This window comes from Andrena cerasifolii, chromosome 3 (genome assembly GCF_050908995.1).
Source record: "Andrena cerasifolii isolate SP2316 chromosome 3, iyAndCera1_principal, whole genome shotgun sequence".
In the NCBI taxonomy this organism is placed as follows: domain Eukaryota; kingdom Metazoa; phylum Arthropoda; class Insecta; order Hymenoptera; family Andrenidae; genus Andrena; species Andrena cerasifolii.
The window spans coordinates 17,851,917-17,869,229 of NC_135120.1; the positions used below are offsets into that span (position 1 = coordinate 17,851,917).

At 39.1% G+C, this 17,313-nt stretch overlaps 4 protein-coding genes across 8 annotated transcripts; 3 read left to right on the top strand and 1 right to left on the bottom strand.

Annotated features, from left to right (window-relative positions):
* The first annotated feature begins 633 nt into the window (after positions 1 to 633).
* Positions 634 to 2,056, top strand: Tex (THO complex 3 homolog tex). Its single transcript, XM_076808987.1, has 2 exons — positions 634 to 977; positions 1,226 to 2,056. The coding sequence occupies exons 1-2, from the start codon at positions 798 to 800 to the stop codon at positions 2,006 to 2,008; spliced, it is 963 nt and encodes a 320-aa protein (XP_076665102.1). The 5' UTR covers positions 634 to 797; the 3' UTR covers positions 2,009 to 2,056.
* A 147-nt stretch (positions 2,057 to 2,203) lies between these two features.
* On the top strand, positions 2,204 to 3,587 carry LOC143367320 (uncharacterized). The gene is made up of 2 exons (XM_076808988.1): positions 2,204 to 3,013; positions 3,086 to 3,587. The coding sequence occupies exons 1-2, from the start codon at positions 2,327 to 2,329 to the stop codon at positions 3,167 to 3,169; spliced, it is 771 nt and encodes a 256-aa protein (XP_076665103.1). The 5' UTR covers positions 2,204 to 2,326; the 3' UTR covers positions 3,170 to 3,587.
* Tmem131 (Transmembrane protein 131) lies at positions 3,459 to 13,108 on the bottom strand. 5 transcript variants are annotated; one of them, XM_076808970.1, is made up of 24 exons: positions 12,725 to 13,107; positions 11,946 to 12,010; positions 11,726 to 11,754; positions 11,153 to 11,236; positions 10,956 to 11,079; positions 10,666 to 10,779; positions 10,465 to 10,587; positions 10,210 to 10,373; positions 9,953 to 10,139; positions 9,639 to 9,747; positions 9,311 to 9,570; positions 8,804 to 9,220; positions 8,550 to 8,738; positions 8,253 to 8,481; positions 7,722 to 8,103; positions 7,434 to 7,649; positions 7,218 to 7,357; positions 5,835 to 7,087; positions 5,435 to 5,762; positions 4,910 to 5,340; positions 4,625 to 4,832; positions 4,377 to 4,561; positions 4,182 to 4,296; positions 3,459 to 4,141 (listed from the first exon to the last, which is right to left on the bottom strand). In XM_076808970.1, the coding sequence occupies exons 1-23, from the start codon at positions 12,816 to 12,818 to the stop codon at positions 4,207 to 4,209; spliced, it is 5,421 nt and encodes a 1,806-aa protein (XP_076665085.1). In that variant the 5' UTR covers positions 12,819 to 13,107; the 3' UTR covers positions 3,459 to 4,141; positions 4,182 to 4,206. The 5 variants fall into 5 exon arrangements, with proteins under 5 accessions (XP_076665085.1, XP_076665087.1, XP_076665086.1 ...); XM_076808972.1 differs by having other exon boundaries at positions 3,459 to 4,296; positions 8,295 to 8,481; positions 12,725 to 13,108; XM_076808971.1 differs by having other exon boundaries at positions 3,459 to 4,296; positions 5,835 to 7,084.
* Positions 13,109 to 13,698: 590 nt separating this feature from the next.
* On the top strand, positions 13,699 to 17,134 carry LOC143367313 (RNA-binding protein 28). The gene is made up of 11 exons (XM_076808975.1): positions 13,699 to 13,855; positions 13,944 to 14,089; positions 14,171 to 14,339; positions 14,426 to 14,688; positions 14,759 to 15,096; positions 15,236 to 15,587; positions 15,652 to 15,820; positions 15,908 to 16,125; positions 16,194 to 16,343; positions 16,447 to 16,848; positions 16,935 to 17,134. The coding sequence occupies exons 2-11, from the start codon at positions 13,946 to 13,948 to the stop codon at positions 17,049 to 17,051; spliced, it is 2,322 nt and encodes a 773-aa protein (XP_076665090.1). The 5' UTR covers positions 13,699 to 13,855; positions 13,944 to 13,945; the 3' UTR covers positions 17,052 to 17,134.
* Positions 17,135 to 17,313: the final 179 nt, after the last annotated feature.

A 17,313-nucleotide genomic window follows, 5' to 3' on the forward strand; every position in this document is an offset into this window, starting at 1 on the left:
TCTCGAAACAGATTGTAACGCCACGCGTGGTAGGAATTAGAATTCAAGAAGTGTAAAATTAGGTCATTCGAAACCCGCGATTTACAAATGATTTTCTTAGAGTAACAATTTAAAGATCGTTTTATAAACGTATTCCGTGCAACGACCGAGAAAGAAGGATCACAACAAAACGTGAACACATACGCCTTTTAACCTTGCTGTCCTATTCAGGTTTATTTAACGCAAAACAAATTTATTTAACATAAAAATTTATATAAACAACAAAATTATTTGTGGAAGACATGCTTTCATGATGTAACGTGGAATACCTCGCCGAGGACGTACAGAGTTCAAAACCATCGAAGAAATCGATGAAATGAAATAAATCATGCAAATCCATCGAAGAAATACCTACCTGAAAGAGAATACAATTACAACTGGTTACGGGACGTATTGTATATGGATATGTAAATTCAAATATTGAAAATTCCTCTTCGGATTTATATGTACTACTTATGTTATTATATTATTTTGTAAGAATTGTAATTACCAATCCTGTATAATATTAAAGAAAGAATAAATACTTTTGGAAATAAGAAGAATTAATTATTTAATAAACCGAAAGTTATCTTTATTTTTCCTTCATTTTTCTTCAAGCTACCGAAAATGTAAAAAACATGAAGAAATTGTAAAAAAATTTAGAATCATTCAAATGCCTACATGTCGCCTACTCGTTAGCTACCTAATGGCCAATTTACGAGAATTTGACGATGTGGGAGCATTGCGAAAGACGAACTTAATACCGAACGAAAACGACAATGTCTGTTTCTCGTGTTGAAGAGCTGATCAGCTACTTTAAGTCTCATAATAAAATTAGGGAACAGCAAAGCCATTCCGCCAAAGTGCACAGCGTAGGATGGAGTTGCGACGGAAAACTGTTGGCTTCGGGTTCATTTGACAAATCTGTTTGCATTTTTTCCCTCGGGCCTGATCGTTTGGTAAACATACATAACCTTTAACACCGGCTTCTTAACTTCAATTCTTTCAGTGCATTCTTTATTCGTATATGCTATAAGTATTCACTCCTTTAAACAGTTTCTTTATTTCTTTCGTAACATATTCCTTATTAATTACTTTCGATTTTGTAACATTTCGAGGTTATAACGCTGGACTTAATATTCATTGTTTAATTTTCATTTTCCGTTTATGTAAATAAGTAACTTCGTTATCCACCTGTGTATCGTAGAAACAAGAAACAACTTTCAGAGGACACGGCGGTAGCGTGGACCAACTGTGTTGGCACGCTTTCTACCCAGAATTATTATCCACGGCGAGTGGGGACAAAACAGTACGGATATGGGACACGAGAACTCAGAAATGCACTGCAAATATCAGCACAAGAGGGGAGAATATCAATATATCATGGTCGCCCGATGGCAACACGATAGCAGTGGGAAATAAAGAAGACTTAGTCACCTTCATCGATGCCCGAGTGATGAAGATCCGTGCAGAGGAGCAGTTCAACTTTGAAGTGAACGAGATTTCATGGAACAAGGACTCTGATACGTTCTACCTTACGAATGGCCAAGGTTGTGTACATATTCTTAGTTATCCGGATCTGGAGTTGCTGCATGTAATTAAGGCGCATCCAGGGACGTGCATTTGCATAGAATTCGATCCCACTGGAAGGTACTTTGCTACTGGATCCGCAGACGCGTTAGTCTCGTTATGGGACGCGGACGAGTTATGTTGTTTGAGGACATTCTCGAGATTAGAATGGCCAGTGAGAACCATATCGTTCTCTTACGATGGGCAGCTATTAGCTGCGGCGTCTGAAGATCTTGTTATAGATATAGGCGAAGTAGAAACTGGAGAAAAGATCGCGGATATACCCGTGGAAGCGGCGACTTTCACGGTTGCGTGGCATCCGAAGCAATATTTATTAGCGTACGCGTGCGATGACAAGGATACTTACGACAGGAAGCGAGATGCTGGCAGTCTGAAAGTATATGGATTCGCCAATGATTAAAATACTATTTTTAGACTTTTCTATTCAAATATATCATTGTATAAGAAACCTGTCGAGCTACTATTCTGCACCCATCCTGTTAACATAGATATATTACTAGGTTCTGTTAGCATAGTTATATTACTATGTTTTGTTAGCATAGTTATGTTACAGAACTTGCATACACTTCATTGTTGTGATATTTCGTTGACATGGTTACCAGCACTCCTATCGCTTCATTTCTGTGGCCTTGATGTATTCTAGCATCAATTTTATACGATCACTAATCATTTATATTTCGCCTTTGAACAAACATTTTACCAATTTCTTGTCTTTGTAATGTTATGCTTAAAAGACATGGAAACTAATTGCGAGTGTCAGTATACAGTGACATTAACAGACCAAGTTCTGCATAAACAGTTTTCTGAGACGAAGGACAACTTTACTCATGTACCCAGTATCCATGAGGTGGACGAAGAGGAGACCGACGAAGAGTATACCTACGATCAGGAAGCCACTACTCCCCAAGATGTTCAAGAAATTGCGAACATAATAAAACAGACCGCAGACGATGATTCTCTTTATAGCAACGAATCGTTCTGTTCTGATGTATCTTGCGACGAGTCTGAAGGGACCAATGCAACATCCAGATCGTTCAATGGTTCTCATTTCTCATCTCAAGTCATTGATCACAAGTGCAACAAAGAAGATAAGATAGAGGAAGAAGAGAGATCTAAGAGCACGGCACAGAGCAGTGCAGCTGCAAATTCGGTTCGCTGCGAAAGTTCAATATCTGAAGACAAGTTAACATCCTTGCAGCAGATAAAGAACAGAAGAAAGAACATGACCTTTACGGATGAAGAGTTGAGGAAAATCGAATGGGAGAATCAGCTTCTTCTGAGAAAGATAATGGCCCAGCAGAAACCGAAAGAGAAGATACTGCGCGATGGTACGCTCCAAGGTCGAGTTAGCAGCTCTGCGATAAACAGAAAGAAGTTACAGAGGAAGATCGAAAGTGAAAATATAGTATGTATTCGTGTTCGAGTCCGCATAGGGTCTGCGATACTATTACTGTTAAAATGATATTTACATTTGCAGTTACTGCTTCAGAGGATACAACAGACTAAATCGCGCGTTGCGAACACCATGACAAAATCTGGTTGCAGGCAGACGTTTCTTTAATCTCTAATAAAAAAGAACTATTTTTATATATTTCATACTAATCGGGGAATATTTTCCAGTGTTTGATAGATTTTTACCCTTAAAAGCAAGGATCTGTAGTACAAATCTTACGGTTGTGATTTACTGTACTCGGTGTGCCATAGAATACCAACTTATAAGTGGAAATGATACTTTATTGAAAAATAAAAAAACATATGTACGTGGACACTGATGAGAATATCTTTTCAAAGTGTCTTCGTTAGAATACAGTTTTACGCGAGGAAGATGTGAATGATTGAAACACAGCAGGTACCAGTCTTGAAGTGTAGGTACACATTTTTATTTCGTTTTGTATACATCACAACTTTGTAAAATGTTTTGAAAACTTACCGAAGAAATTTCTACAAGTCAAGACTATAAAAATCACAGTTCTCACTCGTTCCAAGTAACTTAATCATCACCTTTTTTATGTAACACCAAGACCAACGTTCTTTGAGTATTGTGACCACCCATTTTTTTTTACGTACGTGTAGAAAGTACAAATAAGAACAAAGATAATAAGACCAAGAGGCAAATATCCATAAACTCAAAGCTTCCATTTTTACATTCGCATGCTTGCCTCCTTGATTAATCTGTGCTTCGATTTTTGTAAAAAATCACATTTCGAATTCAAGTGTAAGACTTCGATTGGCCATTTCGACTCGAAAGTATAAAGGAAAAAAGAAAACGAAGATCGTGCGATCTTGTATCAATAAGAGAAATTTCAACGTACCACATTGAAGTCCTAATAATATAACACAGATTTCAACAAACGACAACGTGAAAATTTAACTAGTACGAAATCAATTTTGATCGTAATATGCGAGGTACTATTCAACAAGATATCACAAAGATGCGAAACATGAATAATAACAAAAGCCAGCCGGTAGCGTTCAAGCGTTATCGATCACAAAAGTGCCGCTAATAAATACATCGTTACTTTCCGTATTAGAAAAGAAAATTGCTCAACCAAATCTACGATATCGCAAGATACAATATCGGATATTTTGGGAACGAGATTAGTCTTCGTGCTTCTTCTTCCAAGATTCTATGGATGACGGTGTCCATATTGTACTGAGTGAACGAAACGGATCGAAACCTGATCTTTCCTGAAAAAAAAACACCAGTTAAGTAATATAAAAGAATGCAACCTCGGAATAATTTTCCAATGATATAATTATTCTCTCACTTGTGTATCTGGTTCTGTTTGCAATGAGGACAGCTGCGAGGCGGCTACAGGTGGTGTAGCTGCACCCCATGGACCTGCAGCCCACACACCACCTGTGTTCACTCCCCAAACACCACTTCTTTCCTCCCCTACCGCTGCTCTAGTGTATAATGGTTCCCAATTTGTTTCGATCGTCGCCCAGTTGTCTGTAATCCCGCGTTACAATTGTTAATACGCACTCCTTAATGTATGTATATCATGGACTCTACCTCTTAAGGTGTCCGTTAGCATTGGAGGCTTCTCCGAGGCCTTCGGCGACTCCAACTGAAATCCACTTGTAGTATCGGACAACAGATGGAACATGGGATTATTATCTTCCCATAACTGGCATCGCGTATCTTCCTCTGGACTCTCCAGCTCCATTAAGGGTTCATCCGTCTCTGGAAGATCGTCGTACGGCACCAGTTCCCGTTCGAACTGAAACCGCACGGGATATGAAAATTAAGGAGCTTATAAAGACTTAAAGAGCCCGTAGATAGCTAGCTTTCAATTACCGGTGGTTCCGTGAAAGCGTTGATGAAGTAACTATTCGAATGCGGCGAGCTATTCTGTATTTTCAGAGAATCCTGATTAAGCGGCTTCTCCTTCTCGACGGACTGAACACAGAGGGGTGGAGATTGCGATACCATTCTGTATTCCTTCGTGCTCTGCATCAATTCCTGACTCGATTGCTGTTTACTGTAATCTACATCTTTGGCGTCGTTACTGAAGACCATCGACAAATTATGCGCGGTCGTTTGGGGCTTGTGTAACTTATTTAAGCTCGAGAAGGGCGAGATGCTTTCTTGGTTCCGTGCCACGACGTCGCTGAACTTAGCCCTGTTCTCGCCCCAGCACGATGGCGGCGGCGGCAACGGCGCGGAAATTGTGCCCAGTGCACGCGCTTGATCCTCCCTTTGGCTAGTGTTTCCATTCAACGATGTTGCTGCAAAGAAAAACATATCTAACTTTCAGTATTCCCTTCTGGATAAGTCAGTGACAGCCTAACGTTCTAGTCTTTACTCAGAAGAGTTATGTACTTTTTATATGCGCTTTATCGAAGCCTCGGCGTTTCTGAGATCCTTTATCCTTCCTAGGAGGATTTTTATTCTGTCGAGGCAGCTTGAAGGATGACTCAACGGTGCGGGATGTATGAATGTGATGCTTCATGGTGGATCTTGTTGTACTCGTTTTCCATCTGTTCGGATTGTTGTGTCTCTCTTTGTCGTACTCGTCATCGTCGCAGTCACCTTCATAGTTGTCTCTATAATCTACACATGGCACAGGCGCGATCGATTGAGGCTTCGTCTTCTTAGTTGCTGGCTTCCTTTGCAATTTCTCTGATTTCCCGCAGGACTGATCGAAGTTCTGTGACAAGAGACGAGATTAATTTCAATGCAACCACATTTTATAATTCCTGCCACTTGTTAATATCCTTACCTTGCATGGCGGTGGATCATCTTGAACAGAACTCTCCGTCGTCGTAGACGACGTCTCCTCTTCCGAAAGATGAATGCTCCTTTGACTACTATTCGACTCGAACTTTTTAAAAGACACGTGATTGTTGCTGCTGTTCCCAACTGCCGTCTGCTTCCTTTTGTTCTCCAATTTACTACTTCGAGCATTATTCAAGAGCCCCGCCGTGTCGACTTGCACCTCATGATCGACCAATTTCGTGTCGTCCTTAACGCTTCCCGTTTGATTGGACTTCCCTTTCCTATTCGTCAGAGGGCTCGACTTCATAAACGTGTTGACGGTGTATTTCTTTTCCTGGCTTCCTTGTACATCGGGGAACGCGTTCTCCGTCACGCAACTGTCAGTCTGAACCTCTTGAGCGTTGTTCTGTTTCTTATTATTCTTCTTCTTGGTACCGAGCGCGATATTGCTTATAACGTTGCTGTTATCCAGCGCCGAGTCCTCGCAGCGTTTGAACGACAACAAATCTTTGGCATCCGTGTCTAACTTGAACCTACGTTCCTCCTCCGCAGACCAGTCTGGGATCTTCAACCCTTTCTGCGCGTTGTCCTTCTCTTTGTACTTCTTCACGTTCATCAGCGCCCAGTCTGGACACGCCTCCTCCTTTTTCGCCACCTTCTGCTTCTCTTCGCTCGTCAGCTTCTCTTTCAAGCAAGTCGACTCTTGCCCCGTGTACACCGGCACGTGGGACAGCAGTCTTAGATCGAAAGGCGCTTGGACCGGGCTCTCCCTGGAGAAACTGGCCAGAGCTCCTCGTAATATTCGATCCGCCTCGAGGAACGAAATAGCGAGAACGCATATTAATAATATCGACGAAAGACTAACGGCCACCCATTGAACCGCGTATTCCCACGACGGTCTTGTGAGTGCAGCCGTGCAAGCTTCCAAAGAGTGTGGGGGAAGAGTGGCGAGTAGATTAAGAATCACCATGCCGTTCTCTATATCTCCGTCGAAGCCTAAACTCGTCGATATCAGAAGCTTCCTCTCGATCCGCGACATAGTAAAGTCCGGAGTGAACGCTATGTCGATCTTCTTGGTCGCGTTCGGGTTCAATTTAAAGGGCATACAGTTCAACACCTTGAAACCGTAACCTTCGCAGCGTAAACCGTTTATATAAAAATCGTACACTTCTATGGGCAGCTCTCCCGTGTTTCTAGCCATGAAGGATCGTTTGACCGTCAGGTTTGGTACTGGACTTCGCTTAAATCGTTCCCCTGCTGTCGAAGAAGAACGGAGAGACATCACTGGTTGGCTCAAGACTAATCGAAGCCTTAAATATCTTTTCGTTTCAGAATACGCGCTTCTCTAGACCGCTTCCGACAGAAGAAGATAAAGAAACGTACATACGTTCGCAATCTTTAAGATGTTTGTCCGCGAGCTCGAACAGCAAAGGCGTAGTGGAGCCTGGCTTCCGGTTCCCAAATCTGAATTGTGCATTTGCGCCGTGGCCCATCACGCGCAACACTTCCAAAATTGTCATATTGTTCCTATAACGATTAGAAATATAAATATGCATCTCTGTGCTTTGAGTTAAACAGCTGTCTACGTACATACAATATTTACCTAATATACAAAAGTGCAGATGATAAAGAGGGGGTGAAGGGAGTGTATGACACTCGTATAGTTTTCGATTCCGAAGGCTTTAAATATAAAGGAATCGATTGCGGTGCTAATGTGACGTCCCATTCTCTTTCAAACCATTCCCGCTCCTCTACGTTCTCTTCCAGCTTGAACTCCTCCGCGACGGTAGTTCCACATTCCACGCATGCAAACTTAAACCTGTATATACAGATACGCACGAATATAAACAGAGTTCGCGGCTGTATGACTGTTTTGTATAAAATTACGTACTTGGCTGGTAATGAGTGGTAAAGCCTCGTTCCCTGGGGATAGTTCCAGTCCATCACTAACTGTATAATTAAAGGACTAGTGCTCGGATTGTATACTTTAATCGAGCTGTAAGACGTATTCCCGACTTGCGTTAAAGGAAATACTAGAGCGACTTTATTCTTGTTGTTACTAAAGCCAGTCAATATGCTGGGCCAGTACGGTTTTATGTTTAAATAAAATTTGTGCCCGCGAACTTCTGTAGTGTCTAGACGCATTGTAATATTGTCCCAAGAACGACCGCCTGTTAAATTAAGGAATCGCGTGTACCTTGTGTTCAACAAATTTAAGTCAGAGTCTCTCGTATGCGAAGGAAGGGCCAACGTATTCAACCACTGTCTGCCAGCTGTAATAGAAGAATTTTATACTGTATCAATCCGTACGGATCTTCGGGCGATGATATCTGTTGCATCAAATGCTGCTTTGAGAGCACGTAGGGCGAGACACGTCCTCTCGTTTTGTATATCTCTGTTCGCGTAAAAGTCTCATGCTTACCATTACTGTCCAACGACAGGCCTAAATAACAATGATGCTTACAAGTCACAGATGGTTCGATTCTTACTGACCCAATGTAATTTTCGCCCCTGGTTATAATAGGCATTGATGCTTCTTCCAACGGAATATATTTTATCCTATTATCTTTGTTAACAGGCGCGATCCTAGTCACCTGCATGGGTCTTACAAACGTTGAATATACTTTTACTTGTTGCACACAAATTGATCCCTGGAGGAATCATTTGTAAGAAAACCTTTACTACAAATTACACGGATGGATCGTTATGGATTACTCACAGGAAAGCAATCCGTGAAGATGAGCTTCTTTAAGGAGATTCTTCCGTACGCGACTCTCATGTAAACTGGTAAAATGAACCTCTCGTACGTGGTTCTAACGAACACGTCGCCCACGATGGTATCCTCTTCGACCATCGGAGTCTTTACTTTAATTTTAAAAATCGCTAAATAACCAGGCTTTATGTATTGCTGGAATTAAGAGATACTGTCAGTTTGCGGAAATAACAGTGCTGAATTAATAATATTATTCGTACATTGCCAGTGTGACTGCACACTGTTATATTACGAAGCTCTTTGTCCAAAAAATCTGCTGGACCTCTTTGACAACCCATGAGCTCTAGCACTGCGCCAGGCATGTTCACTCCCCATCCGTGTAAATCGATATTTATCGGATTCTGATTCTCCAAAGCAAAAATGGCTTCGTTCTCGGTGCCGCTCCCCACGGTGCCGAAGTTCATCGTGCCCTCGTCGCTCTCCCTCTCCTCGGGAACTATTTTCCTCACCTTTCCATCGTAACTCAGTAACGGAACCTCAGTCACGGAAACGTTCGAGTGAATTAAAATCGACGATTCCATTTTCACGTTATCGGTTTTCCTATCTTTGGCAAGTTGTAAAGAAAATATATTGACCTTTTGTTCCGGCTTTATTACTCGCGGAATAAAATTCTTTATCTGTAACACGTAAGATTATTATCCATTTAATTGTGATTTGGCACAGATTTGTAGGACTTGTATGATCGAAATCCTGTTAAGTTCACTTACCGTGAAAATTGACTTCACATGAGACGACATTGTGACATTCGTGATAGCTAACGGTAATTTAAACTTATTAACAACGCTAAAATTCCGCGCTTGATTCGATTGGAGAGAACAATAATGCGTAATTGATGCGTTTACTTCTAGACCACCCTGTAGAACTTGTGCAACCCATGGAATTGTTAATTTCTGACTAATACCACCGGGACCTACGGCCTTTATCACTAGTTTTCCTTTAAAATGTTGTAACTCTAAACCAGTCTTCCCTAAATAACAAACACACGTTACACAATGGGCAAGTACAGCTTGCGTGATGTAACGTTCAGCTACTTACAGTCATAAATTAGTGCTCCGATGGCAATCGGTATATCCGTGTCCCCCGGAATTACCGCTTGCTCAAAATGAAGTTTCAGTGCTTTAGAAACAGGTGTACTAATTATATTCTGTAAAATACGTAGAATTATATTACCAAATTTGGAGAATTGTAAAGCGCAATTTGGCGAAGAAATGTTAATATATAAAGCAGAAAGTTTATGTTTGTGTATTTGTTTAAGCGTAACGGCTTTAACTGTTATAACTTTGTAGAAAAAAATTTAGAAACAGACTATTAACAGAATATTAACAATTATAATAATAAATAACGCTTACCATAATTTTAACTGGCTTTTTCGCCGAGTTCTTCAGGGCAATGGGATATTGAATAGGAGGTTGCAGCGAACCGCCCATGCCTAAATTGATTACACCAGAACTTCCGCCCCAATGAAGACCAGCCCCACTTTTCACTTCGATCTCGATTGTTACAACAAGCAGTTCTGAAGTGTTATTCACTTTAAGCCTGCGGTTCAAGAGAAGCACACATGTCAGGGCGAAATTACGCTACGAGAAGGATACGCGAGGGTACGAACCTAATATATGCTGTATGATTCTTTTCTGTATAAGCATTAAAATGTAGTCTTATGATAGGTTTTGTTTGATATGGTGGGATTTCCCACAATTCACGCGAACCTTCTGCCTCCCCCGATGGCAGCTCCAGTTGAAATTCTCCACCGCTACAATATACTTCTAGCACCTTTGGTCACAATGAAACGCAAAGAGAACAGATAAGTGTAATGGAAACGTAATGCATTAACGCAGAAAATATTCTCACGGTAAATACCTACTTGTAAAGCTTCTGCGTGTGGATTGTGCATGTATATAAGTGGAGTAAATGTTGCATTTAATGGTAATTTAACACCTACTACAGGTCTGAGTCGATAAGGGCTACTGACACTTATTCCTTTTACCTGAAAGAACGAGTCGGTTCTTTAAATAAATATAAATATATTCAGAGTTCGTGGTAATAAGTGTAATAAATTTCTTACTTGGTATTTCACAGGTCCTTCTGCCGTATGTATAAAAAGATGTGTGTCAATGTCACCTTCTTCTCGACCGAGAAAAACAACATCAAATGTTGTGTTCCCCAATGGTGGAATTACCTGTACAAATCGAATTGTGTTAACTATTCAAGTATTTACATGTTTCTTTTTATTTCTTATGTGTCAAACAAATCACATTCTCTATAACTTTCCATGCTACTTTATTATTTTCCTTAAAACAAGAGCTACTCGTATAAAATACTACAAGCGATATAATTTTGTATTGGAAAACTTACTTTGCTTCGAAAGAACGATGAATGGAAATGACGTGTATTTCCAGAAATTGATAAAAGATGGATTGTTTTGTTATGATCTCTATTAAACAATATCACAGTTTCTTGGTGGGGTATACCGAGTTGTCTAAGGAGAAGAATATCCATATTGTATGTAGATTCGTTTAGAATAGCACAATCGATGGTCATGATTTATTTACCTTTCTTTGAAATCCAGAATATGTGGTTCGAAATGAACGTGAGATAATGAATCTTGCGTTTTATCTTCGTCTGATGTTGTATCCCTTAAAAAACAGTTTAAGAATTTTAGTAAATCCATAGCGATCGTTGGGTATAATTCTAATAGTGGAAATTGAAAATAGGAAAGGTACAAGACAAATTAGTTTGAAGTAATCACAGTTAGTAAAGCAGTGTTTAGAATTTGAAAGCCCTGTTGTTTAAACATGGTACTATGATGAAATGATTAAATGGTTAAACAACTATGTACATTACACGTGATAATGAATCTCCACTGAGAATATTCTATACACGCATTCGATATTAACTTCTGCTATCTTTGTCTCGTCATATTAAGAAAACAATTATCAGAACATTTATCTTTCGCTTAAGAAAAAGTCGTTGTTATGTGCCCGGGCACATTTTCGCTACACGTAATCAAGTCATCAATGAAAGATTACAATGCTGTGTTTAAATAATTTAAAAGTAAAGAAGGAGACTTATGTAAAACCTTTCCTACTTCCACTCACCATTATTTTAATGAGTATTATGCTTACCCAGCCCCATGTACTGTATTGGTAAAATCCTAGAACATACAAAGTCATGACATTATCTGCAATCACGCTTCTACAGTTCGAAGTATAACAGGAAAAGCTTTGTTCGCAAAAATAGTCAATTTCAATGATCTACCTAACAAAGTTGCAATTGCGATGACAATCTGCAGTCGCAAGTAAGAACGTGTGATACAATTTAAATTAAAAAAGTATCGCAACTCACCTTATGCATAGACATTGGTATGTTGTCCAAAAGATATTGAACATCATTGTCATCCTGTACGAAGGCTGCGAAGAAAATCAGTATTCTTTCATAACATTGTAACAGTACAAAAATTATAAAAATAGCTACTTTACGATATATAAAGAAACGAACACGATTAGAAAAAAATTACTTTCATACTCTAACAGTATCAATTATGCATCATGTTAGATTACTTGTGATTAGCGTCAATGAAAACCGTCAGAATTACGCAACGTTATCCTTCTGCACCAAGAAACTTATCCTACAAATTTATAACATAAAACTGCGAGCAATCATCTCTCCAACAGTTCGCAAGCAACAGCACCTTCTCAAATGTTCATATAACGCACGACACCGCAGAAGTTGCAAATTTCTGTCATCGTATTTGATGCTAACAAGAATCCAAAATGCAAGGGTTTTTAAGAAGAAGCTTTTAAAGAGCTTCTTGGTAAGAGCGTGTTACAAGTGAATACAAGCTCCTTCTCATTCCAATGACGCTAAAAGAGCTACCAATTAACTTAAGAGCATTATTGTTTCGTTTTTCAACCGTGTGAATGTAGACGTTTCGGTCCCTTTCGAAAACGAAAGTCCCCCGACCTTCGAGGAGAACGAGTCTGGGCATTGGAAAAAGAACGTGAGATTGTGCGTTAGCATTGATTAATTGCGCGGCGATTAAAATTGCACGGGCCACGGTTTAAGATTGTGTATTGTATCGGTGATAAGCGGGGGCCGTTAAAATAGCATAAATACGCGCTTACCATTATTGTGCCCATGTAAGGACGGTCGAATTTGTGACGTCAGCCCGAAAAACGTTAACAAGACGAGGCAATAAAGTACTTTTAACTCAGTCATAATAATAGCTTCTCACTGTGTTGTTTGCTGTTTTGTCTTTAGCAGAAATGAAAATCCGCTTTCGGCCATACTTTTGCCACTATCGAATTCTGGAGTATCGATTCTACTTCCGTCCGATTTTGAAAGCTCTCTCCGCGAGCGAATTTCGAGTGCGACTAATCTGACGGAGACAGATGATATGTTAGCTCTCGCGTCTTTTATTATCGCGCCAGATATATCATTGATACTGGAAGCCTGTCCATTCATTCAGCAAACTTCCAAATAATTTGTCGCCGCGCGAGCCGCTCGCTTATTGCGCGAGCGATCCAAAGGCAACGCTCTTATATTTATTAGTTGCAGGATTTTAAACTGAGATTAATTTTTTGTTCAACCGAAAAGTGTCTATTAGTATTTTGTTACTTTTTGCATAGACATATGTCGCTGTAATTTGTATACATAGCAATATGCAGTGCGCAGTTGTCGATGTTGTTGCAAATAGTAGACATTTGAGTTACTTTGAGATTTTTTTCATTTCTGCGTTTGCGAATGAGTATGAATTGTGGAAAACATTTTTTTATTAGAAAGGAGCATACAACCGCGTCACTTTACTGCGAAAATATTCACGAATCGTTAATCCTTTCTATAGATGATTTATAGTTTTGGCATAGCTCGGCCAATCAGACAGAGCGATTGTGGTTGCTCGAAATTGGGCGGCAAATTTGAAAATCTATTTTAAAGGGTGAATAATCAATTTTACGGATACAAACGTAGATGTGGATTATAGACAAAGGTGGATTATAGACAAATTTAATTGATTTATACTATTTATTTAACAATAAAAGCTAAACTCGAACCGCCATCTACATAGCCGTAGTTTATGGTGATAACCTAACCTTAAAAGTAAACAAGAGTAGCCTGCAGCATGTTAATCAAGTGACCGTTTTACGTTCTAACAAATTTTGCAAGGTTAAAACATAATTACTATAAATATTATTGATTATCATATCGTAGTACATTATTGTTAAAGCGAGTACACAAGACGCGGAATACGAATCACAGTACGTAATAATATATGTGTATACTATTCCTGTTAAATTTTAACGAAAGCAATCTTTTATAATTCCTAATTTATTATGAAATAAACAGACATGAGGGGCGACAGGAAGAAACTTTCTTGGATTTACAGAAATAAAATAAAATTCCAAAGGTCTTTGAATTCGACACCAGATGTGGACGACTGCACAGAAGACAATAAGAGACCTAGAATCATCGTGCGAAATTTACCGTTTAAGGTGAGTATTTCTTAGAACAGTCGAATATAGAACTTTAAGTAATACATTTGCATTAATACATCCACTATTCTTCATTATTAGGCCACCGCAAATGATGTCATGAAGTTTTACGAACCCTTCGGCCACATAGAAGAAATAAATTTGCCGAAACGTCCTGATGGCTCACCAGTTGGATGTTGTTTTATTGAATACAAACAGTTAGCAGACGCATCGAAAGCGATATTTAACACAAACAAGAAAGAATTCCAAGGTAATAGTTCGTTCTATGCGTAAATTATCTTTATGCGGAAGAACCTTTCGTTTATCCGTCCATTTACACTGAAAATATGTTCTCAGGTAGAATAATAAGCAGTAGTTGGGCCATTTCGAAGTCTAAGTATTGCGAGAAACTAAAAAGAGAAGCTACGGAGACTGTGGATGATGCAGAAGATCAAGGTGCAAGCAAACACGTAGAATTGAGCATAAAGGAACCTAAGCAAGAACTGGATGCATCTCAGAAAGAGGCGTTGTTAATAAAGAAGCAAGAACAGAGAAAATCGTCGAAAGAGAAAAGTCGGAAGAAGAGAGCTAGGATTGTTATAAGAAATTTAGCATTCCATGTAAGATAAGATCTTGAATTTAAAGTATCTGTTCTATTTCTTGGTATATTTGTGTTTCGTATTTTTCTAGACAACCGAAGAAAATTTAAAAGAACACTTCTCTCAGTATGGGGCGATAGAAGATGTAAATGTCTTGAGAAGAAGTGACGGTAAAAGTGTTGGATGCGCGTTTATACAATTCGAACATGTACAAAGCGCAGCTAAGGCTATACATTACGCAAATTTACAACCACTTCTCGATAGGCCTGTTGTTGTGGATTGGGCGGTGGCTAAAAATAAATTTTCCAAGAACGAGCCTGAGGGTGTGAAAGAGGAGGTGGAAATCAAAGTGGAAAAAGAAAGCGATACTGAAGATTCGCCTACTGCAGGAAGTGCACAGAAATCGAATTTCAATGAAGAGTTAGGTAGGTGAGTAAATGTTTTAACGATCCTTGATCTGCTCGTTACTTTTCATGTGCATCTAATGTTTCTGCTAAGTTGGATATGGAACTTTTGAACAAGAATTTCGCAGTCTGACGAAACGTAAAAACGTAAAAAATTATTACAGTGACGGCGAAGAGCAAGTGGATATTGCCACGGATGAATCTGATGACGAGGATTTAATAAATGAGTCGGAAGTAAAATCAGAAAATGAAAGTGAAGTTTCAGCTGGGGACGCGAAGGAGAAGATCACGGGTGACGAGGAAGAGACAAAAGATGTGAAGGAAATAAAACGCCCACGGTTTGAATCCCACGATGTTTCTGAAGGAAAGACTATATTTCTCAAGAATGTACCATTTTCTGTGAAGAATGAACCATTGAAGACATACATGGAACGATTCGGACCAGTCTATTATGCTCTTGTATGCATAGATTCTCTGACTGAATACTCAAAGGGTACAGCATTTGTTAAGTTTAAGGTGAATATCTGAAACGTCTATCTAATGTATTATAATATTATACAAATATTCATCAAAATTTTAGAATATCGAAGACGCCGAAAAGTGTTTAGCGGCAGGGAAGGATCTAGTAATGGAGGATCAATTGCTCGAAGCGCACAGAGCCCTAGACAGAAATGAGCTCGAAAACAAAGCGAATTCGAAGCAGCGTAGACAGAAAGATTCAAGGAATTTGTATCTTGTGAAAGAAGGAGGTAACGAAAAGACGATTTCAAAATCGAATTAAAATTTGGTATTGCACATTAATCGTCAAACGTAATTAATAAACGTGGATGTTTCAGTGATAATGGCTGGAAGTCCAGCTGCTGTTGGAGTATCGGCGGCAGATATGGCAAAACGATTGCAAATAGAGCAATGGAAATCACAGATTTTGCGCAATTTAAATATGTTCGTTTCAAGAATACGACTCGTTATTCACAATTTGCCAGCTACATTCGACGATGCCAAGCTTAGAAAAGTTGTGGAGCGCTATAGCCCTCCCAATGCAATTATCAGAGAGGTACTTTTAAATTTAATTATGTTGTACAGATGAATACAGAAATAATACTCAGAATTATTCTTACGAAGGCGCGTGTCATGCGGGATCTGAAGAACGTCGACATGAAAGCGGTAGGAAGATCGAAGGAATATGCGTTTGTGTCCTTCACAACACACGATGACGCGCTTCAGGTTTTAAGAAGTATAAATAACAATCCGAATGTATTCACCCCCAAAAGAGTACGTGATAGAAATAGTTTTAATACGATGAAATTGAAAATATAAAGCTTGCAAATATGAATTTAGCAGAGTCTTACATGTATCTTTATTTCTTTTTATGCAGAGGCCGATAGTATCCTTTTCGATAGAAAATCGAGTGATGGTGAATGCTAAACAGAAAAGGGCTCAAAAGAGTCGCGAGAACAATCCTCTGTGGCCTGGCAATAAAGCAAAGAGGAAAGGGGAAAACACTAACGAAGAAGTGCCGACAAAGAAGTTTAAAGCTCAGAAAATTCAGAAAACTGAAAGAACTGAGAAAACTAAGACAACGGACGATTCCAATAAGAAATCATACGCTGGCATGGCTGCAAAGCCTGGCGAAAACAAATTGCGAACTAAGTTTAAGTTAAAAACACAAGCAGCGTTGCATAATCAAACGGTGAAAAAGGAGAAGAAGATGAAAAAATCGACTAAAAAGTTACAAGAGAAAAGGAGAAACAGAAATGAGAGTAAAAAAGAAGCTAAAGTAAGCAACCTTTTCAGTCTACTACTGTATCAGCTGTTAGCTTCTTTCTTCAATAATAATAATGTCAACTTATCATTGTTTTACAGCCGAAACAGAGGACAAAGGTGAAGGCAGATGACGTGAATTTAGATAAACTTGTAAATAGATATAAAAACAAACTAAACAGTATAGAGTTGAAGAAATCCAAGTGGTACGAGTCATAGCGCAAAACCATTCTTGTATATTAAAATGGGAAATATTAAAAAAAGTCTCTCAATGTAAAAATAATAGAAGACATGACAACTTTTACTGTTTTGCTGCAATGATTACGTACATATCCGACTGAATTTAAATGTAATATTTAAATGTTAATGAAATTGTTACGCAACTGTCGAGAAGTTTATCAGAACTAATTCCCTTGTCTCATAAAACCGTGCAATTGTTTAAATTCTGTAGAACGTATTCGAGTAACTCATATTAGGCGCT